The sequence below is a fragment of the Corvus hawaiiensis genome, chromosome 8, assembly GCF_020740725.1.
Source record: "Corvus hawaiiensis isolate bCorHaw1 chromosome 8, bCorHaw1.pri.cur, whole genome shotgun sequence".
Lineage (NCBI taxonomy): Eukaryota > Metazoa > Chordata > Aves > Passeriformes > Corvidae > Corvus > Corvus hawaiiensis.
Window position 1 is genome coordinate 38566317 of NC_063220.1, and position 27857 is coordinate 38594173.

At 46.8% G+C, this 27857-nt stretch overlaps 2 protein-coding genes across 6 annotated transcripts in view; both read left to right on the plus strand.

Annotated features, from left to right (window-relative positions):
• The window catches only part of MCU (mitochondrial calcium uniporter), a 77009-nt gene extending 74792 nt beyond the window's left edge, over positions 1–2217 (plus strand). Inside the window, exon 8 of one of the 2 annotated variants that reach the window (XM_048311135.1) lies at positions 254–2217. In XM_048311135.1, the coding sequence (XP_048167092.1) occupies positions 254–331 (78 nt within the window). In that variant the 3' untranslated portion in view covers positions 332–2217. The remainder of the gene's footprint in view (positions 1–253) is intronic. The other variant, XM_048311134.1, reaches the window with a different exon arrangement.
• Positions 819–27728, plus strand: OIT3 (oncoprotein induced transcript 3). Of its 4 annotated transcripts, none has more exons than XM_048311128.1 (10): positions 819–906; positions 2315–2461; positions 10305–10679; positions 11102–11212; positions 13995–14117; positions 17003–17125; positions 20697–20857; positions 21384–21799; positions 25367–25466; positions 26804–27728. In XM_048311128.1, exons 3-10 carry the CDS (start codon positions 10436–10438, stop codon positions 26984–26986), a joined length of 1461 nt encoding a protein of 486 aa, XP_048167085.1. In that variant the 5' UTR covers positions 819–906; positions 2315–2461; positions 10305–10435; the 3' UTR covers positions 26987–27728. The 4 variants fall into 4 exon arrangements, with proteins under 4 accessions (XP_048167085.1, XP_048167086.1, XP_048167087.1 ...); XM_048311129.1 differs by having other exon boundaries at positions 2315–2455; XM_048311130.1 differs by having other exon boundaries at positions 2315–2447.
• Positions 27729–27857: the final 129 nt, after the last annotated feature.

The window sequence follows — 27857 nt, forward strand, 5'->3', positions numbered from 1 at the left end:
AGTGAGTTTACGGGGATCCAAATCTTCCCTACCAAATTCCTTTAAGTAGCTGCATGCAGGCAAGTTCAGAGAAATACAGCTGAGAATGGTTTTCCCAAGTATGAGCCTGCAACTTTGTTTTACTCTTTGGAAAATTTCCTGCAGGACAGGGAGAAAACAAGGAAATGTGGGAAAGTTTTCCTTTCTCTAAAGGGAAATGGTATTGGGGGAAGTTGTTTTGGCTTGTGCTTTATAACGTGCCTTTTCCTTTTAGGCAGAATTGGACCTTAAGAGGCTTCGAGACCCACTGCAAGTTCATCTGCCCATCCAGCAAATTTCTGAAAAGGACTGATCAGCAAAGAAGCTCTGAACCCCAGCAAAAAACCTGTTCATAGCTCTTGCCTTTTTTAATTAAAGCATTGCAGGTGGAAGCTGGGACATGGTGTGGGGGGTGGAGGGTTTTTACCTTTAATCAAGACAAAGGACTGTGAAGGGGGGAAATCTCTCAAATCTGAAGATGGGACATTGTGGAATGTTAGTTCTGAAAAGGGCTTGGCAAATAGTCACATTTTAAAAATTTTCAGAATGGTGATTGTGTACAAATACAGGATTGGGGGGGTTCATGAAAAGAATGTAATGCTGGGGTGTAGGGGTGTCTTCTTCCAGCTTTGCAGGGTCTGCCTCTTGAAAAGACACCAGCAGCCTGCTTAGCTTTTTAAATTTTCCTTTACCTGATTCTGATCTCTCTCTCTCTCTCAAAAAACAACAAAAGGAGAAAAAAAAAAAAAAAGAACAAAGAATCCAAGCCACCTGGAGCTCTGGCTGGTGATCAGAACTTGCACTCCACCACCATTAACACGCACACTTCTGGTCAGACCCTGGTCTCTTTTATAAAGTTACTACAAGACTGCTTTCTACTGGAAAACCGTGAGCTTCCCCTTCCCAGCCCATCCCCTGTGCTCCACTGACTTCCTCCTTTGCTTATTTGTAGCACAGATTGGTTGTAGCCAAGTGAGAGAAGGAATGAGTTTTCTTCTGGACATTTGATAATCAATATTTTGGATTATTCCATAATAACTATATAAACTTTGTGTCCCAATGCCCTTGAGCTCCTTCTAGAAATCCATGGCAGCATTGCATGAGCGTTTTTTTATATTCAGTCTTAAAGGGAGGGAGGTTCCCCTCTTCCTACCCCAAATCTGATAGCTACCTGGACTATGGAATTATGAAGGCTTAAAGGATTACAGAACTGTTGCTGGAATCATGACTCCTGCTTTTAAGTGAACAGTTTTGGAACATGGGATAATGAAACTTGGTATTCGACTGTTTGTGTAATGGGATAGAAGGTTTCACATATTGTCAAGGCATTTCCCTTGCCCAGAGGCTTTTTGGGAGCCTGGGGATCTTACAGTGCAAGACACAGAACTGCTTTGGTTCTGTAGCACTGTCCCCTGCTTAAGTAGCTTTAAGTGAACTTGGTGTCCACAGGTCAGAATTTCTTAGGGAGTGGCTAATGAAATGTCTTGTTCTTAGCTAAAAAGAAATAAAGGAAGGAAGGTCAACCCATTACCCTCTCTCCTAGGCAAGGCTGGCTGCTTTCTAAGCAGATAAAACATCTCTTCACTCAAAGCAGGTCAGTCTGGTTCAGCACCCTGCTGATAAATGCTGTGGAAACAAGATGAAGGTGGGAGAAGGACACTAAGCTTTACATACTGAAAGGCTGGCTGCTTTTTTTTGATGGTTCACTACTACTCCTCACTGTGTCATGGAAAGAGGCTTCTGTTTTTTTTGGGGAACCATGTTTTAAAAATATAGGAAAGAAAATAATTCAGTATTAACTAGATGCCAGGTGCCTTGCAGATGTGGAAACACAGCTGAGATTGCTGCCTCTTCTCACTCAGTGGCATGTTGGACCGAATGGGTGCATGTTTCTAGTTTTATTTTTTCCCTTCCCCTTTTCCTCTGTCTTTCCATTTAATTACATCGTGTGATTATTTTTTATCTGTTTTATCCTGTTTGTGTGATGAGTTTTAAAGGGGAAAAAAAATGAACACAATCCTGTAGCTGAATCCTTGGTGTGTGTTTGGGATGAGGGAGGGAGCATGGAGAAAAGTCCTTCTTTAAAAAAAAAAAGAACAAAAAAAAACCTGAACATGTGTAAAATCCTGTATCATTTATGAAATATGTATAAAAGAGCAATGTACTTCTGGAACAATAAATAACCATTCAATTTTTGAATCAGTGCTCTTGAATAGTGTTGTTTTCCCTAGGTGAGAAAAGAATATTCCCTGTGTGGCATCTCTCTCCTGAATTTCCTCCATTTCTTTTTGTTTAGGTTGTGTCTTCTTGACTGACCTTACCTCCCCGAGGCCGTGGTGATGCAGATAATAGCTTTCCTGAAGAAGCCTGGATGGAGGTCTGGCTGCTAGGCCTGGCTGCCTAACACAGGGATCTTGGGAGCGGTTGAGGTGGTGAGGTAGAGGTAGAGAACTTGGTCTAGCAAAGATCTTCCTTTGGCCAGCATAGTAACAGGACAAGGATACATACGGGCGGGTAACGCCCAGCAACCTAAAAGTGGTACCTGTGGTGTCAGTGTGTTTCTGTACTGCATTCAAGTGCTGTTCTGGAGAAAAACTGGAGTTTCAGGCTTCAGTTCCTTTCTCTCTGGGCCGTTGAATGGTTTGATTTGTCATGGTGACATATGATTTGTTCATTAATTTTGGGAATCAGCAGAGCGTGCTTTGTCCTACCAAGATGGGTTATCAGGATGAGCTGTTTGGTGCAGGTTTCTACCATGCCCATAGACTGCTTAAAAAAAATTTTCATCCATGATTAGCTAGTTTCTGAAACAGCCAACTCTTGTGTTTTTCAAAGCTGGAGGAGAAGGGCTGGAAGCTGTTTGTTGTCACCTCCCTTTAGTCACTGCTGACAGACTTTCCTCCAAGCAGCTCTTAGTCTGCTGCTGGCCCCACATGAGCTGCTGCCACCCTTAGGCAAATTGTTTGGCTCAGTTGCATGAGAATTCGTCCATTTTGGTATCCAGGAGACTTCATGACATCTTAGCACCGTAATCTCTATTTTAAAAGCAAGAAGATGCTGTTACAAAACTGTTCCTGCACATGCTTTAATGTTGTTCCAGAGAAGATGTGGGTAACAAAAGTAAAAAGTGTCTATGCTTGTGCCCTGAAATCCACAAGCCTCCCACTCAGGTCTCAGTGCCTTGGAATGCTAACACTGAAGGGAAGGGTGGGGTTTGTTTGCTCTCCTGATCCACACCGTTGTATCTCAACATCAACACACTCTCCTGCAACAGCTACTTCCCTTTTGGGAGCCAGGCAGGTAATAGGGTCCTGTCGTCCTGGCAGCACTTGAAGAGCTGGCAGTGCTGCCTGAATCTTAATGTGGCACTGCACTCTTCAGCCCTGGCGAGGGATGAGCAGCAGGGTGCATTGCACTGCTTGGGTGCTGCTTTTTCTACCAATTTTGTTATTCTTTTGTTTAATCTCTTCTGTGAGGGAGCTTTTAAATAAATGTATGACCAGTTTAAAGTTTCCTGGAGAACTGCATTGTTCCCTTTGCCACACCCCTGAGGCTCTACTTTGCAGGCTCCTCCAGGGAATGTGTTCATGGCTCCTCTTTTCTGAAGAGCAAAGAAGAAACCAGCCCTCTCTCTTTCCCCCTGTAACCCTTCCTGCCTGGCAGGCAGCAGTGATGATCGCCTTGCTGCAAGTTCTTACGCTTCCATATTGGCTTTAAGAGGGTTTGCATGATGCTCTGGAGCTGCTGTTGGCTGTCAGACCATGGCACTGAGCCAGCCATGTGAAGCTGGCCAAGCTGCCCTGTCTGAGCCAGTGGACCAATTTCTCTGATATCTCCTGGGTTTTTTTGTGTGTGTGGAGTTATAAATGCAAGCTTCTTTCCTCTGTGTCCCGTTGTATGGCTTCATTTTCACACAGGAAGGAGATTTTTATATCTTAAGTAGTATTCTACCCTATCCCGAGAGATTCTAATTATTCCTTTTAAAAAAATTCGTCAGGCTTATTTTCTATACTGACATTAAAGGGGTGAAAAGTAAAATGCAGTAGTGAAATTTAGACTTGCAGTGCACCTAAGCCCTGAAGTAGGGGGAGCAGCTGCTCTTAGTCTGTGCTGCTGTGGCTCTGAGGGCTTTTAAAAAATGAGTTCTACTCCTCTTTCTGCCTCTGACAAGTTTTGCAGTTACTGGTGTGCTGTCTGTGCCCTAATTCCTCCATCTGAAGAAAATGGAGGAGTGTGGAAAATACGCTGGGTTCTGTAGGACCTGTGGAAAAACACTCTCAAAACATCAAATTCTGTGTCCCAGTGCTCCACTGAGGCAAAGGAAATAACTGCTACTCTTAACTAGGAGTGATGTACTTGCCTGGTTTTAATGACTTCTTGATACTTTACTTGTGTTGAGCTTGCTCATACTTCACTCAGCTTGTGCTCCCTCCCTGCTCTCCGTAGCCCTTCCCACTGGCACTGAGTCCTGGAACAAGTTGTTTACAGCACCAAAGGCTATCTCAAAGACCTTGACTTCAGTGCAATCCATCTCAGCTGCCTGTCAGGGCTTATTGTGAATGTACATCCTCCAATCAATCCTGGACGGGGAGCCTGTCCTGTGTGCAGGGTTCTCCTCCCTCTCTGTGGCAGGAAGTGCTGATTAGCTCTTCCTCCTTCTAGGCAGGCTGCAGGCTTCTGCACCCACAGTTGTGCTTCACACACCTCCCAGGCACTGGTGTGTCCTGAGAGGTGGCTCTGACAAAGCCAAGATCGCTTCAGCAAACACCAAAGCGTTTTTATTCATCAGTCCACTACAAACTGCACGAGGCTTTCCAGTCCAGCCAGTGCTTTGGAGAATTTGAGTTCCTTGTGTGAGCATGGTAAAGCCCTGCGGAGATCTCTGGGAGGGACAAGAAGGGTGGTTGCCACCTGCAAAACCAGCATTCTTTCTTGTGTTAAGAACAGATATACACTGGCTTTGTAGCAGGTTTAGAAAATTCCTCTTGAGTACCAAACTAAAGTCCCTGCCCTCTATTTTAATTTTGCCTTTCCTCTTCATGTCTTTTAAACTGGTGACTTCTTTTAAGAGGTAGTAACTTGAGCCTGATTCTTTTTGGGGTGTTGGGTTCATCAAGCTCTGGGGTGCAATTGTGGAGGCCAGGAACAACATGTTTGCTGGAGAGTGCAACTCTTACAAAATGCCCTAATGGAATTGTGTGTCTACTAGAGCATCTCCTTGCAGGGAAGTCTTCTGTTTGGCTTTTTTCCCCTCCCTTTGTCCCCCAGACTAACTTTACAGCTCCCGGAGCTGTGAATATCACCCACATTAACTTGCCTCTGGTCGTTCTTCCCAGAAACATTTAGAGGCAGCACACTGTCCTAGTCATCTCTGGGAATGCTGGGGCATCTCATGCTTTAATCCATTTTTGAGAACTTGATAGGGCCTGTAGGTGACACCTTTGAGGCTCCAATTTGTGATGCTGCAGTTCATTCCTCTGTGTTAATTGTCAGCTGTCAGTCACTTATGTGTACCTGTCAAAACATTGTTACAGCAGGCTCACGTAGCAGCTACAAAACAAAAGCAGCTGGGGATCAGATGGTTCATGTACACACCTGTGACACAGAGCATTCCATTCAGGCTTGTCAGTTTTATTTAGCTGGGATCATAAGTGTGAATCAGCCTCTCGATGAAAGTGGCAAAATAGAAATTCTGGTGGCTTGCTGTACTATTCTGTGTTCAATTTTAGTTTCTCTTCTGGGAATTCACATAATCACCTCTAGAGGGTTATCTGCCTTGATAGCTTTGTGTAGTGGATCCGTTCTCCTTTCCTGTTGTTGGAAAAACCTTTCTGGTACTGCACAGCTGTCAGCACAATAGAACTGCAAGAATTTTTTTTTTTTTTTTTTTTTTTTTTTCCTTATGGGAGTAATAACAGTAATTTATTTGGAGGTTTTTTGTTGTTCCCTAGAGTTGTTCACCACTGAAAAAAGACTTCTGTGCTGGGGTGGAGCAGAGCAGCATATTGCACTTTGCTCCCAGGGACACACCCCAGCAGAGAGAGGCCATTGAGAATTTTCTGTAATGTGCAATCCCTACAAGACAGACAAGCACCCAACTCCCTGTCTTGTGCAAATTCAACATTGTAAATAATGGAGCTACTTTTTTCCTGCTGGGATTTGAAGCTTAGTGTAGTTTCTTAGGCTAGCCTGCTGCAAAAATGCAAGATACCAAGGGAATGGGAAAATGCCCATACTTGCCTGATGGTGTGTGATTATTGTAGGCTTAGCTACACTCATTGCTGATGGAGAGCTCTTACAGTAAGAGCTGGTGGGGGGGGAGGGAAGAACCCTTTCTGGGTTTGCTGTAGTAGAGAACAGATTTCGGTGTACCACATCTAGAGCTTGTGGTTGTCACTTGCAACTCAGTCCAGTTTGGTTTGAACCAGTCAGGAGAGGTTCTCAACTACTTGGTTTTGCATCAAAATTAATTCTGTAATGCTGGACCTAGTTTGTTTTTTAAAGACAAGAGTTTGTATGACTGCTGCAGAAAAGTGTCTTTACTTGCCTTGTTTGATAACGTCGCTGCAGTGGTCAGGTTGTGTGACCAGGAGTGGCAAGGGTCCCTGCGTAGCCTAGGAAGAGCTTGTTTCCCTGTGGGACACCAGTCTTTCAGTTTGACTGATGTTCCCATTGTAGCTCTGCTCCAAGCACTCCTCTGCAATCTGTGCTCGGAAGGATCAGTCCTGCTCCTTTGACCACTCTTTCCTGCAGTTAAGGCTCCTTAGCCGCTGTTTTCTGCCTGGAGGGAGCCATGGAGTATGGCTTGTGGAAGGAGCAGAGATAACAAGCACCCATCTGTTCTTCTTTTCCATCCCTTTGGGATGTCCGGGTGTCCCTGGTTAGAATTCTTCTCTGGATAAGATAGTGGAGGTGTCACTGTGGGGCAGGTGCCAGAAAACAATAGCAGGTCAAGTCCAAAAAACAAGATTGATCAGTGAGTACGTCCCTGCTGTCAGTAAGGGGCAGAGCTGCTCTGGGAAGGTCAAGGCTGGAGCTGTACCCCACATCCCTTTGGCCTCTTCCTCTGATAAACTTCCAGGGGAGCAATCACACTTGCTCCTCTGGAAGCCTGGAGTCAGAAGCTCCACTGAGAGGAAGGCTGCGGGAGCCACAGCCTGCACCAGAGCTTTCAAGCCTCTGTCCCTGAGTGGTGGCTCTTCCTTGGCTGAGTGGGATGTTCCAGTACTTGTTTTTCTGTATCTACTTTGTCATCCAGCTCCAGCCAGTGTCTTCAATGGGTGAGTAAAGAGGCATTGCCTTATTTCTGTTTGCTATCTCTAAGGTTCATGCTGAGCCTTGGTATTCTTAAGTGGAAGACTGGAAGGTGGGAGAAATACCCCATCTCTTTGAAGGTGATGTGAAATTCCTTCCGGTTGGAAAGATCCTTCTGTTAGAGAGTGTGAAGTCTCCCATATTGGGAGAATCTCTATTGCCAAGGTACTGTGGGATTCTCCTCTCTTTGGAGGGCAGACTCTACGAGTAGAATTATGCTACCTTTTCACCTGCTTCCTTGACAAATCTGAGCTGAATCTAGTGCCATAATGCAGTGCTGCTCCCTTCGTTGCTTAGCTGTGCTGGAGCAGAGACCTCCAATTACACAGGATTAATGGCTGCAGAATGGGGTGCTCACCAATGCTCGCTGGAGCCTGATTTGTCACCCAGTGTATCTGCTACCATGTCAGCCAGAGAACTAATGGTACCATCAAACTTATAAATGGAAAAGCTTTGCTTCATAGCTAATGCTTGTCAGCCTGAATTGCTCAGGCCACGCAAGAAGTATTGGGGAGGAAAAAAAATTGAGCCAAGAAAAATGAAAAATAGGGAGCTGGAGACAGTTATTCATCTCGTGCAAACCCCCGAGCTTGTTGTTTGGGGAGAGGAGGTGAGAGGCTGATCAGTTGCTTCTCTGTTTTTGTGGAATTTTTTTTCTTAAAAACTCAATTTAATTAAAATGAAAAAACCGTGCTGCCAAAGACTGCTTGGTGTCTGCAGGGAGGCTGGTGTGGGGCAGCACTGGCAGTCCAAAGGTGGCTGTGAGGATCTGCAGTGTTCCAAAGAGCACCGTCTGCTTTTTCTGCTTGTTTGCCTCCCCCTCACTCCTGCCAGAAGCTCTCAGGGGAATGTAAGATGTGAGGGAATGCTACCTCAACTCCCCTGACGTGCCTCCTTCCAGCTCCCTCTGAGCTGCTGCATGTTCATCTCACTAAATTTTGTCTTTAAATTATCTCCTGGATGTTTAGGAGACAGCGTCATCTCCCTAGATGAGCATTCCCAGAGTCTGTCTACAAGGGATATTTCATAATTACATGAAAGCTAATGAGAGTGTTGGTATTTTTAGTGCTGCCCAGCTGGGAAGCTGACAGGGTATTCCCGCTTCACCTCATTTGGCTTTTAACGACACGGAAACCTTTTCATCTTAGTCAGTGACTCACCCTAAGGCCACACCAAATCCTCTTGTGGAAACCAAGGGAATTACACTGAGGGAAGCCTGAAGGAAGCTCTGTTCAGGACCCGTCTTTTCCTTTCGGGAGAAGTCAAACCAGCTTTTGGAGGATGGGATTTACAGCGCTGCTGCTGTCTGTGGGTGAGGGCAGGCAAACAGAGGCAGGTGAAAGGGAGAGCTCACAAGGGAATGCCTGGTGAATCCCATCAGAGATTCCCTGCTGCATTCCCCTCTCTGCTGCTCAGGAGAACTAGGCTGGTTGTGGTGGCAGTGAATTAGCTCCTCTGCATATCTTTGAATTGTGGCACTAGAGATTACTTCATAACCCAGATCCCCATTCCCTGTGCCAGCTCTGCAGCGCTCCTGACTCTGGCAGCTGCTCCTACCTTTTATGCTGGATTTGAGACCGAGCAAAATGTGTCTGTGGCTGAGGAAGGCATAAGAGATGTTATATTTGTGAGATATTTCTATGAGATAGCACATCTGTGGGACAGATGTTTACGGAGGACACAGCTAAATAAGAGTGACTTGAAGTCCATTCTCTGAAGCACTCGTAGTTCCCACTTTAAAGTCAGTGAAACAAATCAAAATAATGAACCAGGATCATTTGTGTTTCTAATAGGAAGAGCACAGTATTCCTCCCTCACCCAAAGTCCATCACTCTGTTGTCAAAACAAAACAGCACAGCTTTAGAACTTCCAAATAAATGTGCTGTGGAAAGTTGAGGCTGTTGTAGTCCAAGATGCATTTTATCAGAGTGATTGGTTTTATTAGCCTAATTTTAGGAAATGGTAGTCAATTTTCCTTACTCAGGCCAGTATTAGCTTTCCTTTTGCTTAATAGGGAATTGCTTGTCAGGGATAAGTGTGCTTAATCAGGTGTTAAATGTAAGGGAAAATGGAACCTCTGGACTTACAGTGAGGTAGCTGCCAAATGAGGGTTAATTAGGAGGAGACTGAAAATTTAATGAACACTTAAATTCTTCGTTTATGTTTTCCCTATGGTACTCTCATGTTTTAACTATTTGCAGAAGGTTCAGAAAGGCCTCTGAAAAGGGACGCACTCCTTGAGCATGAAGGAATCACAAGCATCACACTTGCCAGGAAGTCCGTGTATGTTTGTGTCTTGCCCCCACAAACACTTCACAAACTGCTGATCTCCTGTGCAGATCAGCAGGGTTTGCGGGCTTGCAAGGAACACAGCTGTGTAAAGGGTTGAACATTTTGCTCCCCAGAAGGTCCCAATTCAGACCTTCCTGCCTCTACATTTTAAGATAACGAGTAAAAAGGTTTGGCAGCTCAGCTGTGAGGGCTGACTCTGGCTGTGCATGGGTTTTAAAAGAGGCTACATAACCTGTTTGAGATACAGTCCTTTGTTCCAAGGCAGCTGGGAGAGTTACCAGTGACTTCCGGAGGGGCTTGCAGGTGCTCAGTTAGTAGTTGAACAAAGGGTTATTGTCCTGGGCTAGATCCAGTGTTCCCAGGGTGTATGTCCTATGGCAAAATCACTACCTGGACCTTAGATTTGCTCATATCTTGTTTTTTTCCCCCCTGTCAGCTAAACAGCAAGTCAGACTGTTGCATAATGTTGTGAGAGCTCTGTTAATTTACTTGTTCCTCCAAGACAAGCTGTCAGAATTTTCCACAAGGCAATGAGTTTGCTGCTATCACCTTTTCTCCGCAGGGACCTCTCTCCGTCACAATGGTTCTGTTAAGTCAGGGATGGAGAAAAAAATGCTTTTGTAATTATCAGTAAACACCTTGGTTTGATATCTACCAGCTGCTCTCTGTGTGTGTCGCAGCCCTGGACCCCTGCTCTGCCTACATCAGCCTGAACGAGCCCTGGCGGAACACGGACCACCAGATCAACGGCTCGCATGGGCAGCCCACGTGCGACAGCGGCATCGACGGGGAGTGGTACCGCTTCACGGGCATGGCGGGCGACGCCATGCCCACCTTCTGCATCCCCGAGAACCACTGTGGCACCCACGCCCCCATCTGGATGAACGGCAGCCACCCGCGCCAGGCCGATGGCATCGTCCAGCGCCAGGCCTGCGCCAGCTTCAGCGGGAACTGCTGCCTCTGGAACACCACCATCGAGGTCAAGGCCTGCCCGGGAGGCTACTACGTGTACCACCTCACCAAGCCCAGCGTCTGCTTCCACGCCTACTGTGGGCGTAAGTCACCTGTCTGACTGATCCCCCTTCGTCCCTGGGAGGCAGGAGAGAGGTGATGCCTGGCTCCTGGCTTCTCCAGGTGGTGGCCTGTCCATATAGGATCAGCAAGGCAGTTTCACCTGCTTTGTTCTGCTAGCAGGATTTTTCCACAGCTGACCTGGCCTCAGTGATTTAATGCTCCCTGTGGAAGCATTAAACCCCTGTGGTTTGTCTTGCCATGCTACCAAAGTCAAAATTTGCATCTCTGACTTGCAGTAATTAAACTCGATTGTTTCTCAGCAGCTTCAGCAGGTCAGCTTTCCCAACGTGGGCCAGGTCTGTAACTGATGGACTGCACACAGGGTGGGAAGCTGATGGGCAAATACTGTGGGTTTTTTGCATGCTCAGTGCTTTGTGCTGACATTGTTCTTGTCATGCCCTAGATTTTTATGATATCTGTGATGTGGTGGATTGCCAGGGCTCCTGCCTGGACACCAGTGACTGCACGTGTTCCCCGGGTACAACCCTGGGACCTGATGGACAGACATGCCTTGGTAAGGGTGGAAATAAGCTGTGCCAGTTACTGATGCTTTTCTTCCCTTTGTTTCATTGCTCACATCTCAATCCCTTGCCTTACAAAGCACTACAAAAAGTTAGGTATCCTGAGAGGAGTTTTCCCCTTGCTGCCTAGAACAGGTCTATCATTCTGCGAATGGTTCCAAGATATGACATCCCGTGACTGCATCCATTCTGGTGCCCCTGGAGCTCCATGTTTACGAGGCTGGATTTGCTTTCTGCATGGTTCAGCTGCTGAAGGCAGTAGCAGAGTCTCCTTGCAGGATCATGTGGTGTCACTGTGGTACCCAGGAAATGCTGTGCAGTCTGGCATTAGAGATTTCCTCTTGCACGCTCTGTTGAATAACTCTCCTCCAAAAAATGTTTTGCTGGCTGCTGTAAGGCTGCATACTAAACCCCACCATACTTCCTGCCCTTTTGGGATATTGTTCAGGGGCTGGGGCTTGAGGAGACCCAGAGAACTGTAAGTCCTACCACAGCTTCAATGGTTTTAGGCAGCCTGACAAGGGGGTATTCAGTGAGCTGGCACTTGGTGGCAGAGACCAGCATGGCCAGGAGGTGAGAGCAGAGCGGGGAACATGGGCTTTGGAGTTTGTGGAGGAATCTGAGGAGAGGATAGCTGTGGTTGTGTGTGTGGTGCTGGAGGAGAGCACCTGGACTGAGAGGTCAGGAAAAAGATGGTCTGTGGGACAAATCAAGGGGCTGGGAAGGGGTGGCTGTTGGGGAGCTGTAGAGCCACACTGATGCACAGGAAGAGGTAAGGGTGTTTGGGGCAGGAGAAATCTCATCTGTCACTTGGTTTGGTGGTGAAGCTGAAAGTAGAGTTGGTCTAGGAGGCTGTGTGGCAGGTCAGTCTGTTCCATAGGAGCTACACCTGACAAAGCAGGCGTGGGTGGTTTCTTTCTTCACACACCTCATGTCTGTGAGCACCAGGGCAGGGCCCACAGTCGTTCCAGTGTGTGGAAGAAGCAGCCTGGCCCTGCTGCAGGGTTATACTTGCTCACAGTGATTCTGGGGAAGGCTTTTGCTTAAGCAGCTCAACTTGTCTGCAGCCAAATGGCTGACTGAGCTGTCTCAGGTAATTAAAAGCATTTATTAGCTGCTTCTGTGCAAGCCTTCCAGTCACAGAAGTGCCCTTGACAAGCACTAACGCTCAATGAATGTGTGGCAGGCTCAGAGGAAAGGTTTTCCTGCAGCAGGGAGGCGCACAGGAGTCCTGAGCCTGTCTGTGTGTGCTGCAGCTGCTTTCATCTCCCCCCTGAGCAGGATTTCTGCACTGCTGCTTCTCGAGATTCCTAGGTGGCACAACACCTCAGCTGGAATGATCACCCTGGTTCACCTACCTGCAGCCTCTCTTGTGTGGCTCTGTGATCTTTCTAATAGCTTTCTGTTGTGCTGAGTAACTGTGCAGTCGCATCTCTGAGAACAGCTGTGCCCTCCTTACGGAAAAACCAAATAAATCCCTGTTTGTCTTTCCTAAACAGAGAACGTGCTTCCTTTCGCAGCTCCCCTGAAGAGGGGGGCTGAAGCTGTTGCAGTAATGCCGCAGAGAAGCCGTGGCTGCCCCTGGATTCCTGGAAGTGTCCAAGGCCAGGTTGAACAGGGCTTGGAGCAACCTGGGGTAGTGGCAGGGGATGGAACAAGATGAGCTTTAAGGTCCCATCCAACCCAGACCATTCTGTGAATGCTGAGCAGCTCTGAGAATCTCCCTGTGTTTCTCCTCAGTACATTATGTGCTTTAAATCCCAGAGCAGAACAGCTCATCCTGAGTTACATTTTCATTTAGGGGTTAGATAAGGTCTTAGACTTCTTGTCATACATCCACCAACTCAGTGCATTGCCTTTGATTTCTTCAATACCTGGATCCATGTTCTGCTAAGCTGTGGTTAAAATCAGCTCAGCACTCTCCCAATCCAGTCTCAAGATAACCGGCCTGTGTCCCAGAAGTGCTGGTTGTCACTGGTGTGGAAGAGCAGGGACAGATCTGTGTGTGCTGTAGAACTTGGAAGCCCAGTGAGGGGAATTTCTGGGCCCAGCCCTTGACCAAGACAAGCTCTAGGCCCTTCTAACTACATCTCCATGCCTTTGCCAGTAGCCCTTTCCCTCTTCACCTTCTGTTTTTAAGCAGCTTTAGTTCTGTTTTTAGAAGGGAAGGTGTGGAGCCTGTCACACGTGTGAAAAGCAGAGTGTCTGTGTGAGTCTCCTGGACATGCTTCCTGCCTCCCAAAGCAGGGTACCAGCCAATTCTTTGCCTAAAGTATTAGATTCACGTTGCTTGTGGAAAGAGACACCACCAGCAGCTGCAAGCTGTGGGTACTGTGCATGTGTGGGACCACTCTGAGAGAGCTCATCTCTGACCTGTACTTTTCTTCTTGTTTTTAAACTTCTGATACCTAGTAAATGCTAGCTTCTAAGCTGTTTTAATGAAACCCCATGTAAGCCTTGACTGATAACTCCAGCATCCTTGCCTGCCTAAGAGAAATCATTCATTTTGTGGCTCAGCAAGAGGAACGTTGGTCCCTTACTCTCTGTTTGATTTGCTTTTTACACACAGAGATTAAATCAGGTTGAGGAATTAGAATATCAGAGAACAAAGTACCTTAAAAAAAAAAAAAGGGCAGACAGAAACAGGGGAACTCTAGCCTTTAAAAAAGAGTCAGGAGGACTTTTCAGAGCTTTACCTAGAGCTTCAAAAGCTACTGTCAGTGTTACTACTGTTAGTGGAATTATTCACTGCATTCCAGAGCTTGTTTTTTTCAGATGAAAATGAGTGTGAGCAGAGCAACGGAGGCTGCAGCGAGTTCTGTGTTAACCTGAAGAATTCCTTCCGCTGCGAGTGCGGGGTCGGGCGCACGCTGGGAAGTGATGGGAAAACCTGTGAAGGTGAGGCTTCAGCTACCACAGGCTGCTGGAACTGTACAAATCGTTCCCTTGCAGCACTGGCTCACTCTTGCCTCCTTGGACCTGGGATTAAAAGTCCCTGATATCACCTCTGTGCTTGCCAGAGGGGCTGATACTAAAATATCCCTCTAAGCAAGCAGAGAGAAATCTCCTTGTTGTTCTCCCTGCCTCGTCCATTTCTGTGAGGATTTGCTTGTGTTTATCTCCGTGGGGGAAAGGCAGCAGTGGATCTGGAAGATTGGTTGTCCATGCAGAACTTGTTGCTGGAGTTGTTGGGATTTGGCTCTGAAGATTGGTGTGGTAGAGCTTTGTGGGGGCAGATTTAGCAGTGCTGGGTTTTGGTAGCTCACGTTAGGTATGGGGTAATGTCATGGCATTAGACTAGAGCATGAGGATCACTTTAGCTTCCCAGGATAGAGACTGAGGAGAGGGAGTGCCAATCTGTGGACAGAAGTTAAATTTGGGATTAGGGCTGCATTTTGCTCTTTGGTGTCTGTGGGCTCTGCTGCTCTGTGCAGCTGCTGCAGTTCCTTCCCAGTGGTGGCACAGCCAGGTTGAAGACCCTCGATAAATTTAGACTGGTGACTTAAAGACCAAATTGTAGGTCTGATGTGTTGTCACTAACAGTGTACAAACATCTCTGAGCAGAAATAGGCAAACACAGCAAAAACTGACGTGTGCCTAATGTTTTCTGTGGTGAGCTGTGGAAGAGCACTGTGCCCCCTCACAGCAAAGCTGCTGTGTGGTGTTCACAGACGCTGTGGGGCCTCAGACAAGAAAAACAACTACAGATGTGCCTCACTTTTCAGCTAGCTAAAAGAGCTAAATCAGCTCTCTGAGCTCTGCCAGTACGTCAGTCATCCAGGTAGTGACACTTCCCTGGGAAATGCTGCTGTGCAGAGTGCTCCTTAAGTACTTGTCAAGTTGTGTGGGGCCAAAAATGGTCTGTGGGCTTTGTCCTTGCCACATCCAGCTCTGAGCTGGTGGGGCATCACATAAATGAGCTGTGGGATTTTTATTCCCAAGCGCTGCACTCTTCTGACAGGGCTGGAATAGTCTGTTTGGAAACTCGTTTGTTTCTGCCATTCCCCGAGTTGGCTTTTAGGGCCTTTGATATATCATTTAATTTCCCTTCTGTAAGAAAGGTGGTGCCTTTCACAAGTTTAACACTGCTGCTGGGGATTTTTACAATCTCGTTAGTGAGTTTTATTTCTGAAGATGTGCCCTCAGCTTTGTGAGCCGTCAGAGAATGGGATGTGAGCTGTGAGCCACGTCACAGCTTGTTGCTAAAAAGAGCAAATGCAAGAGATTTAGCTTGATTACGTGAGGTGGTGAGGCTGAGTAGAGATTAAAGTATCTAAAAATTTACATGATGATGCTTTACCCATTACTTTGACTCATATGGGGTGTTTGGACTGTTATTTTCCATGCATTGTATAGGATTGAGTGTGGGATTTCCATTCTTTTCTTTACATTTCAGTGAAAACCACACAGTCATTTCTGATGGTAGGCTCAGGGAGAAATATTCTATATTTATGATTTGCTTATCTTATGTACTGTTATTTTACTGAGAACAGTAGTACTTATCTAGCATATTCATCCCAAAGGGTTAAAAAAACCAATCAGTTAAGGTTATTTGAAAGAAAAAAATCATGATCCTCTATTATTTTCTTTATAATAGGAAGCCAACAAGAACTGGAAATGGCCTTACTTTCCTTAAATTTTCAGACTCTTCACAATGTATCTGGATGACCTTTCGGGCTCTTTTCTGCAGCTGCAGTGGCTAGGAATATGTTTTACAAAAAGCTCAGATCCTCAGAGTGTCCTCATCTGAACAAAGGAGATGTAAGAGAAGACCTGACAACTCCTCCAATTAGTTATGCTGCCTTCTCCCCTCTGCACTTCAAAATGGGGGAAAATTAGGAAGTGAATCAACCTTACACCATGAACCTGTGCTTTCCCTGAGCCAACCTTGAAGCCTAAAACTCACAAGCTTGCAAAATTCCTGCTAAACTCCTAGAAGCAGAGTTTTATTCTCAGCCCACGAAGGGGATTTGGTATGCCCACCTCCCTCACAGCTAGGAAACCCCGAGGGAATGAGCACATCATCTTCTCTCTCTCCAGTGTTTCCTGCTGGGAATAGGAGCTGGCCACCTGTGGGGCTGTCCTTCCCCAAGGCAGCTCCCCTGCAAAGCTCAGGGCTTTCATTCTGCTGGTGATGAAGGGAGGGAGTGTGGTCAAAGTTTTAAGAGGATTTTCCTCCCCCTTTTGAAGTAAGAAACAACATAAAAAATTAGTTTAGGAGGATGTTTGCAGAGTCTGTTTGCAAGGGCGTGTAGTGACAGGACAAGAGGGAATGGTTTTAAACAGAGAGTAGGTTTAGATTGGATATTTGGAGGAAATTGTTCCCTGTGAGGGTGGGCAGGCCCTGGCACAGGGTGCCAAGAACAGCTGTGGCTGCCCCTGGATCTCTGGCAGTATCCAAGGCCAGGCTGGACAGGGCTTGGAGCAGCCTGGGATAGTGGAAGGTGGCATCCATGGCAGGGGGGTTGGAAGGAGATAATCTTTAAGATCCCTTCCAACCCAGGCCACTCTGTAATTCTATGATTCTTGAAGTGCTAAGCTGCTGACTGCCCATTCAGTATGTCAGCTATAGCTTGGGGTTTAATTTACTGAGCTTTTCCATAGAATTCCTTGATAACCTCATGGTGAAATGACAATCACAGGAAAGTGTACAATTAAAAAAAAGTCTTCACCTCATTTTCTTGGAAACAAGCTGTGGCCTTTGAGCTGTGTTGTGCAGCCTCTTGGCTGGTCAGAAGTATGCTGGGACCTGCAGGATGTGCTGATTTTCCTTTCTTTCCCAGAAATTGAAGGCTGTCACAATAACAACGGAGGCTGCAGCCATACCTGCATTGAAGTGGAAGACACCTACCAGTGTGAATGTCCCAGGGGACTCGTTCTGTCAGAAGACAACCATACTTGCCAAAGTAGGTCAACAAAATCTCCCGGCAGCCTCTGTCCCCCAAAAGAATGTCTGAAGGAATTTTTCTTCTTGTTTTTGCTGTCTTCTCTTAGTCTGTCCTTTCCAGTTGGGTTAATGGAGCTTTGTTACTAATGACAGACCGTGCAAAAGAGAGAGCCTGAAGATGTTGCTCTTCTATCCAGGCATAACAGCCACAGGCCCCAGCTTGAGTGCATCATGTTAATTGTAAGGTAGTGTTCCCTTACAATTAATACTGCTTAACATCTCCCTTTATACTGCTTTGCTCCAGCTGTGCACACCTCTGACAGATCTATACTGTTAGAACTGACATTTTCTATGCTCAAACTTCAAAATCTCAGCCAAAGTGGTCCAGTCCCTTCCAAGAACGGAGCTAAAGAGAGAGGCTTGTTTTTTTCCAAGTATGCCATTCCAGTAAGTATTCCTGTGCCTTGAAGCAGGGCACTAGCTTTGATATTAGGTGCTCCTGCTGCCCCTTGGAGAAGTGCCCGGGATAGCATCTAAAAATTGACTGTTGCCTCTGCTGTGTAGAGGCAAGGGCAGCGTTATCCTTGGAGAACCTTCCATCTGAACTTTCCATGGGGAGTCCTTCCTGCTGAGTCACTTGTGCCTATGGCATGCACATGGAATAAATAAGCTCCCTGTTTTTTGCAAAGATTACTTTTGCAAATCCGTCCAGGCTGCCAGCAGTCTGGTGTTGCCTGGATGTCTGGTGACAGAATCTCCTGCAGCCTCATGTGTCACAGAGTGCTCAGGCATCAGTTGGTGGAGGGACAGATCCAGGGTTCATGGTGGCCAGAAGGGCAGATATGCCTCAGAGAAGAAGTTAGAATGATTCTACTTGATGGAATTTCTGCTTTTCAAGCCTTTTAGAAATGCAGGGCTCCCAAGGGTGAGCACTGCACACTTGGGATCCAGCAGTGCTGGTGGGGAGGCCGAGGTGGGGACTTCCAAGAGCTGTGATTACACTCACTGATGGAAGGTTTGGCTGACAGATACAGGCCAGAACAGAGCGCTGTTTTTCAGTCCTGGGCCCCTGAGACAACCCCAGCAGGGCTGGAAGTCCTGCATTTCCCAGCCAGGGTTTCTGCTGCTTGTGAGGCTGCTAATGAGAGCAGCAGCACTGCTGGGAGCCAGGCTGGGGCTCGGGATTCAGCATCTCATAAAGTGAAATTGCCTGTTCTTCTGCATTCGTGAATTTATGTCCCCATGCTGTGGTCTGCAATTCTGAGCAGATATGGAACTGTACCACACATTTTTTTATGACACCTAATCAGGTTTATATTGGTTCAATTAACAGTGTAGAGTAGGCACAGTTGCCTGAACTGGATCTGCAGCCTCTCTACCCTCCTCTGCACTGTCTCTATGTTCAGAGCAAACATTAATAATCTTCCACAGAAATCACAGTCTACAGGCTACAGGTTTTCCACAAAGATACCAGCCAGCAAAATACTTGGAATTTTGCAGGCCATCCTAGAATTTTGCAGCCCATTCTAGTACCTCACTTATTCCTGTAGAGTAGGGATGAAATGCTCTTCTTCCCCTGTCCTCTGCCCAAACTTTTTGTGCAGGTAAGCAGGGGTTATGTTTGTGGCAGTGGGTCAGGGCTCCCCAGCACCAGAGAGCCTGTTCCGCTGAGCAGTCTGTGCAGGAAGATAACCTCTGCTCCAAGCTGCAGCACTTTGAAAGGCCAAGGAAGGAGCCAGAGGCTGGAATATGATGCCAGCAACAACAGCAGACAGAGAAATGAGCGTTGGACTCACCACAGAAGCTTCCTCCCAAGAGTCAGGTACCCAGAGGCATCGGTGCAAAGCAGAGTCTAAAGTGGAAATGAGGAGGCTTTCCCAGTGCTCACAGGTGCTCTGCGGAGTGTGAGGGGGAAGAACTAAAATGTTTGACTGGCACAGACTGGGATTTTCCCAAATAGCCACGGGTTGGCTTCAGTCAAGAGGTTTCCTTCCCTGGTTTCTGTGTCCAGGTGGTGGAGGGCACACCGACAGCTCCTGCAGGTCCAGAGCACAGGCAAAGTGGAGTGTTTTCTTTCTCCCACTTTGTGCCAGTCAAAGACATGTAGAAATAGAGAGATCCTGAACCGAGTCAGTCCTGAACTTCAGAGAATTGCAGCTGGGATCCGAATCTCTTGCCCTGAATGTCACCTTTATAAAAGCAGTACATTTCTTGTTTGTTAAGGAGTTGCTAGAACAGCGAGCCTTTAAACCAGCCAATCAGTCCTCCAAAGGATGTTCCTCTCTGTCTGCATTGTGCTGTGTTCTCAAAGTCCCTTTGCTCCTGAGCTGTGCCATTTGACATGCTCAGTTATTCCCACTTGCCTTCTGCTGCCAGTGGAGGGAAGGTTAAGGTAATTTTTAGTTCTTTAAGCTTCTGTCCTAACCCAGCAATGTCATTATGGGAACATATTGCTTTGGGTACTCTGCATACATTTTAGCATCTCACTTTGAAATTACCAACTTTTAATAAAAAATCCTCCCTGAAGGTACTCAGAGGCTGTTGCAAATACCTTAGCTGGGAGAGGGAAATTTTTAAAGGGGGTTGAAATGCCTGTTTTAGCAGTGTGCCTTATAAATACCCAGAATCCTAAATTATATAATTAATGACTGAAATTAAGGGATGGCAGGTCATAGGAATGTCAAGGACTGGGACTACAATTAATGTTGGCAAAAATCTTGGGAAGCTAGTATATTTGCAAAAAAGTTTTGTCGTGGGGTTTTAAAATTTAATAACTGTAAATCCTGCAAAGGGTTTGTTTTTCTGGCTGAAACCAGGATATATGCCACCAGTATGTTTATCCTGTCTCTAACTGAACAGATATGTATAATCCCAAGGAATACATATACAGCAACTACTTTTTTATTGAAGATTTTTCTCTCTTTCTTCCTTTTTATTTTGTCCAAGTTCTGTTTTCTCCTGCTTCTTATTTAATGAAATTTTAATTTTAAAAAATTCACACGAAGGCCTGTATTAAAATTTAAAGGTTGAAAGGAGGTGGAATGAGCGAGCTAATTGGGTTTGTTTGTCAGAGCTGGGTTTATTGCTTATAAAAATATTATTATGGCATTTTGAAGTGCTTCCATTTTAGCTCGGTATCTCTATGGCATTACTCTGCCTTGTTTCAGCGTGTTCTGGGTTTGATGTAAAATCTGATTAAGGGTCTTTAGAAATGGCTTTGCCTGGGGTGTTGTGAATTTGATACCCATATCTGGCAAAGGCTCTTCCCAGGACACAGCAGTGCAAGAGATATCAATCCAATCTGTGCTGAGTATTAAGCAAAGCTGGAAAGCACAGCTGCAAGTGCAGTGATTGTCTTCATTGTTTTCTGAGACATTGCTGTGGCTGGAGAATTTGGGGCAGTGGCAGCTCTGGTTTGTGTTGTGTAGGTGAGGAATGTAAGATAGGTGGTTAGGTTACTGTGGTAAGATCATAATCATAAATGCTGTGTATGATGCCCCTTTTTTTCCCAGTTATAACTGGTATAGCCCTTCCCCAGCTCACTGGTAGGTTTGTAGTGCAGACTCTTACTCTGGGCACTTCTCTTGCAGTTCCAGTGCTGTGCAAGTCCAGCTCTATTGAGGTGAGCATCCCAAAGGACCTAGTTGGAGGCCTGGACCTTTCCCTCATCAACACCTCGTGCAAAGGCGTGTCCAATGGCACTCATGTCAACATCCATTTCTCCTTGAAGTCCTGTGGTACTGTTGTAGATGTATGTATACTGTCCAGTCTTTGGGATTTGGGGATTTGGCTGTGGCTTACTTGGGAAATAAAGTTGATTCAGCTGTACCCTCAGAGCCGTGTCCTGTGTTGCCGTGCAGCTACCCAGAGTAGACCTGGGCTGGCATTCCAAAGTCAGGGAGCTTGTTCCATCCCCCCTCCAGTGGAGTGTGTCTGACAGCATGGGTGCTGCTTTCTGCTCACCTCCTGCTTCACAGGGGTAGAAGGTAGTAGTGCCCTCACTCTTCACCCTCCTGCTGAGACAGATTCTGGTCTCCTGATAATGTTTCAAAGGTTAAACTGGCAACTGCTCGGGACCCAGAGAGCTCACCTTAGCAGAGGGGTAGCAGAAGTGCAGTGCACTGCAGCTGGCAGCAAACCGAGGTCCTTAGTTGGTCTGTGAGAATGAGCATCATTCTGGTTGGGGGCTGTAAATTCACCAGCTGGGCCTTCAGTGGCCACTCTGAGTGTCAGCCCAGAGAGGTCTTTCTCAGTGATCTCCCCTTTCTTCGCTGCAGGTAATAAATGATAAAATCATTGCCACCAACCTGGTGACTGGGCTGCCCAAGCAGACCCCGGGGAGCAATGGGGACATCATTGTCCGCACCAGCAAGCTGCTGATCCCGGTGACCTGCGAGTTCCCGCGCCGCTACACCATCTCCGAGGGCTATGTGCCCAACCTCAAGAACTCTCCCCTGGAAATCATGAGCCGCAGCCAGGGCATCTTTCCCTTCACTCTGGAGATCTTCAAAGACAAAGACTTCGATGAGCCCTACAGGGGTGCTCTTCCCACCCTTAAGCTTCGGGACTCTCTGTACTTTGGGATTGAGCCCTTGGTGCACGTCAGTGGACTGGAGACGCTGGTGGAGAGCTGCTTTGCCACTCCCACCTCAAAAATTGATGAGATCCTGAAGTACTACCTGATTCAAGATGGGTGAGTTCACTGTTCCCTCTCTGGCTGGCAATTTAATGGGAATTGGCAGTGGGGCTCAGTTGTCTGTGTGATGCAGGAAACACTATCCCTTCTCCCCAGCAGCCTGTCTGCCATGCTTGTAGCAAGCACCAGCAGCCATCAAGCTGAAACCACCTGTCCCATCAAAAGTAATTGGGAGAAGCAGTGGGAGGCAGTGAAAGAGGCTCCTCTGAGTGCAGCCTTTACAGGACGTATTCCCTGTCACTGGCCTTGTGGATAATTGAGTTGGCTCCTGTAGAAAAGATTCTCTTTCCTGATGTCCTCTCTCTGCCAGCCCACGTGCAGAGCCCCCATGGCCATGTGCTGCTGCCAGGTAGCTGCCGCAGCAACCGGAGCAACTTTCTGAATTTTCTCATAATGGCTTTCTTACAGCACGAGCCACAAGAGTCCATTGCTAGTCCAGGTAGGAGCTCCAGGAGAATCCCTCGCGTTGCTCTCCCTGATGCCTGTCAGTGTAATAAACCTAGGGTCTTTCAGTTTGGCTGTAATTTTTTGAGATGTTTGGGGTTAGTGATCTTTCCAGGATATGCTAAAAATAATTTTGTGCAGATCTGTGGGTTTACTGTAGTGATTTTTGCATCAGAGGTTTGGGAAGCCTCTCTGTGGGCTCAGCTGTGGCTCCTAAGATGATCCCTCTTTCCAGACACCTTTTTGGGTGCTAAAATGACCGTGCCATGCTACAGCATTGCTGTGGAGTTTTGCATGCAGCAGCTTAACCAGATGGCTCTGAGGAAATGTCACAGTTGTGAGGTCAGTCTGCTGTCCTCTAGGGAGGGAAATCCAGCCAAAGGAATATCTAAGACATACCCAAGAGCTGTAGCCTGGTAGTCAAGGGACTGTGCTTGTCCAAGTCCTGTATGTTGCCTGCCAGACCATTTAATGACGACAACAATTATGTCCTCAGCTGCCAGACTAAATCATCCACTGTTACAGCTGCTGATGGCAAGTCCTGTGTGGTTGTCTTGTAGCAAAAGGGGTCCTGGCATGTAAAGTACCCAAAAATACTGTTTTCATTTCCTTCTGATGAAGGATTCAGCATTAGCCTGCTCTCCCTCCATCCTAGGCTGAAGTCCTTCTGTGCCCAGCATTTCTGGGCTTTATGAGCAGATCTGTAATGGAAAAATTGATTTTATCAACTCCCTGGCTTGCCTGTTCCCGTGGACCCTTGACAGAGTCAAGGTTCCAAACATTCATTTGTTTCTCCCCATGAGTGAAAATGATGGCATTCAAAACAGCAGCCAAAACCTGAGCTGGATAGAGAAGGGAGAAGGCAGGAAATGTCATCTCTTGAATTCACCCCAGAACTCCTTGGAGGATTTATGGCACCAGCAGTTTCTTGGTACCTGCAGAGGGCATTAAAACTTCACTGAAGGCACAAAAGTGGGCTGGAGCCTCATCCAGCTGCTCCACTCTGCAGCTGTCACTGCAGACCCCAGTGTCCCCAGTGATTCAAAATTAAACTAGCTGAATACACTGCTAAGTTGTCCCTGCTCCAAACACTTCTGTTATAACCCAGTTTCCTTCTAGCAATCCAGCCCCAAAAGCCCATAGCAATAAAGATGGGATTTTTATGTTGGTTTCTGTAGGATCAGACCTGAAATAGTTAACTGCATCTTCCAAAGGGAAACTCTGTTTAAATTGGAGGGGTTATACCTTGGACTGAAGAATGGGAAAACTCTGTTTACTGCTTTCTTCTCTGTTAATTCCCTGCCTTCTGAAAACAAAATGAAACAAAGGCATTGACCGATGGCACAGCTGATAAACGCTGAAGCTCTCTGGGGCATCTGGAGCAAGGTCATGTCACTGATGAGGTCAGGAGCTGTGATTTGGCAGAGCACGAGGTGGTTAAGGTAGTTCCATTGCAAAGCTCATCTCGTTCCGCCTCAGGCTGCCCCATTTGTTAGGCTGAGGTGGGTATTTTGTTGTCCAAGCCTTCCTTTTAACCTTGCAACCCTGAGTAAGAGGGTCAGAGCACAGCTCCCCATGGCACTGCCACTCTGCTCCCCAAACCTAAGCACATTATGCACAGGGATAGGGTTATTTTCCCCATATCCTGACCAGGCTCACCCCTTTTCCTTCCACAGCTGTCTCTTCTCACCTCTCCAAAGTGGGAAGCAGGGTCTCTGAAGGTTTCCTAGGCGAGTGGGATATGGTCTGGCCCCACAAATGCAAAAGGGCTCATCCCTGTGACTCAAAAGGTTTCTGAGCTGGTTTTGTCTATGTATCCCTGATTCCTTCATGTTGTTCTTCCACTTTCTCTCTCCCTAGCCTCAAATCACTAGGTTTCCTTCCACTAGTGTGGAGAACCTTTGGAAAACCTGGGATTCAGGAGTCAGTTTGAGCCAGTGTCCAATAATCATCACAGTTTATATGCTCACAAATGAGAACATGCCTATGAGTTGACTTCATGGCTGCAGAGCTTGGCCAGTCGCCTATGAAAAGTCTTTAACTGTCATTCCTTATGATCAGATGCCTTCTTTAAAAAGGAATTTTCGCAATGTAGAGATTCCCAAACGTTCCAGTGAAGGCAGAACTGCTCTTTTACAGCTGAACATGTCAAACATCGGCATTGCTGACAATGCCATGCACACGTCTCATGTAAAGAGGGGAGCTGGAGGTTGCTGCAAGAGCAGGACTTTGAGCTACACCAGTACCTCTTGTCTCTTCCACCACTGCTTTGTTTTTTGGTTTTTTTAAAATATCTTTCAGCGTCCACATTTTTGGAATTAACTTGCTAGAAAAGATGAGCTGCATTGCAATGCAATTTCACAGCAGCATCAGGGCCTCTTAAGATGCACAAGGTTTGGCAATAACCAGCAGTAATTATCGAGCCACCGTAACTTTTTGTCTGTCAAACTCTAAATGGGCTGTAATAGTTTATAGGTACACTGCACCTGGAATGTAGCTTGTTGTAAAAGCAGCTTATTTTCTTGCAGTTCTGTGACCTCTCATAAAATCATGTATTGCTAGTGATGGAAAAACTGAAGTAATAAATTTTTGGTGTAGTGAATTTGAGCTCTTTGACCAAGTCCAGCAGGAAGAAAAATGTAAATGATATAAAGCAAAGTAAATCTGGATTTTTGTTGTTTTCGTTATCTGTCATATTTTAGTAATGTGGGTGGAGGCTGCTTCATTTTAAGCATAATTTATGTGCATATGTATGTGTGTACAGTAAGTGCATGCCACATTCTGTGGTGTATAGCACTGCAGACTGTTGCACAGGAAGGTGAAACGAGGACAAACTTGCCTGCAGCTCGCTGGCAGTCCCTCTCTGAGGGGACTGGGCCACGTCCTGCCAGCCCTCTGCTGCTGAGCTGTTCCCTGTCTGGAGATGCTATTAGCACTGCTGCTGTTTTTCCCCATCATTCCCGAATTTTCTCCTGTGGCCAAAGAGGAAGTAGCAGAGATGGTGGCTGAGCCTGAGAGAGCCAATCCCTCCTTTTCTTTCTCTGGTTAAGTAGGCTGGAATGTCTTTTCTCTTTCCATTTCTGGAAAACCTATTAAAGCCTATCCCTCTGCTCCCCTCAGCTGCGTTTCTGATGAGTCCGTGAAGCAGTACACGTCAAAGGACCATCTTGCCAAGCATTTCCAGGTTCCTGTGTTCAAGTTTGTGGGCAAAGACAACAAGGTAAGCTCAAAACTCAACTCTTAGGTATTTCATCAGTCCTGATACGGCCGAGAAGCCTCGGCACTAAGTTGGAAAAGGGTATGGAACGGTTGGCCCAAGACAGGTGCTGCTGTGCCTGTTCCAGCAGTTGCATCTTACAGGAGCCTGACACAGGTACTTGAGGAGAGATTGATGAAAACAACTAAAATTAAAACATGAAGGACAGTTTTGGAACATCAGTGCCACAGCAGGCTAAAATCATTGCTGCTTCCAGGGTGGTCCACCCTTGTATGCTGGGTGAGAGAAGTGTTCTCAGTCACCAGGCACATTTCACAGTGTCCTATCTTTAAAACAACACCGTTTTTAGTTTGGGATCTCTTCAACCTTGTGTCTTCTCGAGCTCTTGTGAGTACAGATGCCAGGATTCCAGACAGAAGGCCACCACAGTGCTTAATTCAATGTGAGACCAGGCTGTCTCTCTGGGGCAGAAGCTCTGTAGTGGGAGGACAGTGGAAGGATAATGCCATTTTTCCAAATGCAAATAGCTTTCCTTTTCTATGCTGGAGGAAATCGGATCTTCCAGCCATTGTTATGCTCAGCCAACACTGCCTGCTCTGAAAGGTATAAAGCTGCTGCTCCAGCTACCGGAGAGCCCCAGTAGGGTTAAAACAGATGAGATCTTCTAAAATTCAGAAATTTTCCTTGGCTATCTGATTGCTCCTGCTGCCTCCAACCTGCATCCTCCCATCCTGCCAAAGGATTCTGCTTCAAACCTCTCCATTGACCAAGTCTCTGTGACTGCTGCTTGCAGGGATCTTGCTTGCTCTCCTTGTCATTGACAGGGCAGGGAGCAGCAATCCTGTCACTGCCTTTGCTGTGCAGGAAAAAAGGCAGGTGTCTCCTTGCTCTTTGCATTGTCCTTCCCTCAACTTAGCCCCTCATCACCCTGCGTTTCCCTCCTTTTCCCCCTCGGTTCCCTGGCTTTGTTTTCCCAGCTCACTTGAAATTCTCTTGCGCGTCTCCATCAGTCCTTGCGAGGCTTCACGCATTCTTGATGTGCAGCTCCTGCCAGTCCATGCAAGCTCTTCCAAGCTGATTCCTGGCATTTTCATCCCTTCCTCTGGAGGATCATTTCATGCCTTCCTATTCCCTGTCTCTCCACCCTTGGCTCTGAGATCTCAGCCAGGCACTCTGGAGAGGGCACGCAAGGAAGCACCTGGAGCAGCCAGTTTGGCTGTGGATGGCGATGGTGGGCGCACAGGCCCTGTGCCCTGGGAATGGTGTGGCTCGTGCTCTGGCAGCAGTGGCAGTGGTTGCCAGGGCTGTGCACTGACCCTGCCGCTGTGTCCCCACCGCAGGAGGTGTTCCTGCACTGCCGCATCCTCGTGTGCGGGGCACTGGACGAGACCTCGCGCTGCGCCCAGGGGTGCCGGCGACGCGTGCGCAGGTTGGCAGAGCAGGAGGAGCAGGAGAAGGAATCTGTTCACGTGGCAAACCACATCCTGACAGGAGGCCCCATCAGAATCGACTTTGATGACTGACACCCGCCCTCTGGAACAGCATCCCTGGCCTTCCTTATCAGTGCCTCTGTTGTGGTGGTTTGAGAAACGGGAGGTATTGTTGAAGCCCCGCTTGAACCTCAGGACTCATTTCCTTAGCTCTGTGGTGATTATTCCTGAAGTATTTTGGGCCCACGAGGCAGCCCTTGGAGCGTGACCTGCACTGCAGAACAGTTTGGTTTTATCTGCATTTCTCCCCAGCACCCCTTCAGCTGAAGGGACCCTGTTTCCTTGCAGGCTGGAAATGTTACCCAATTTTGTCTTTCCCTACGTCCACCTACAGGCCCCAGGACTGTTTGTCCTTGACTAAACAAATGTTATCCAAGCCCTTCTTGCATCAGACAGTACAAATAGTATCGTAGCTGAGTGTGTTTGTTGTGCAGCTCTGTGAGTGATGCCGAAGCCTTTGGGTGACTGTTAATAAAAACATGTATAAAATATATTTCATCATGTGTAAGTTCTTTGGAGCAATGCAGTTATCATTACAGGCAACTAGAGTTCACATCTATCACAGGCACATTTAAATGTGGTTTTAAATAGCAAAAGGTATTTAATGAGATTTGATTTTTTTAGTGGCTTTTGATAATTGCATGCAGTTTAATAGTGTTTCCTCTTGTATTTAGTGTATCATTATTCTTCCTCTTCTCCCACCACCAAATATGTCTTTCCTAAGTGCTATAGCACCTTGATTGTAAGAGAAACACCATTAAACATCTATAAACACCCCCCTCCCACGTGTGCTGCTACCAAGTGTTTGTTTGGGAGTTGTGATGCATTGCCCTGGTTAGAGAGGCCATGGTTCCAGCAAAGGATTAGAGGAATGCACGTTAATTATTTATAGCAATCATTTGTC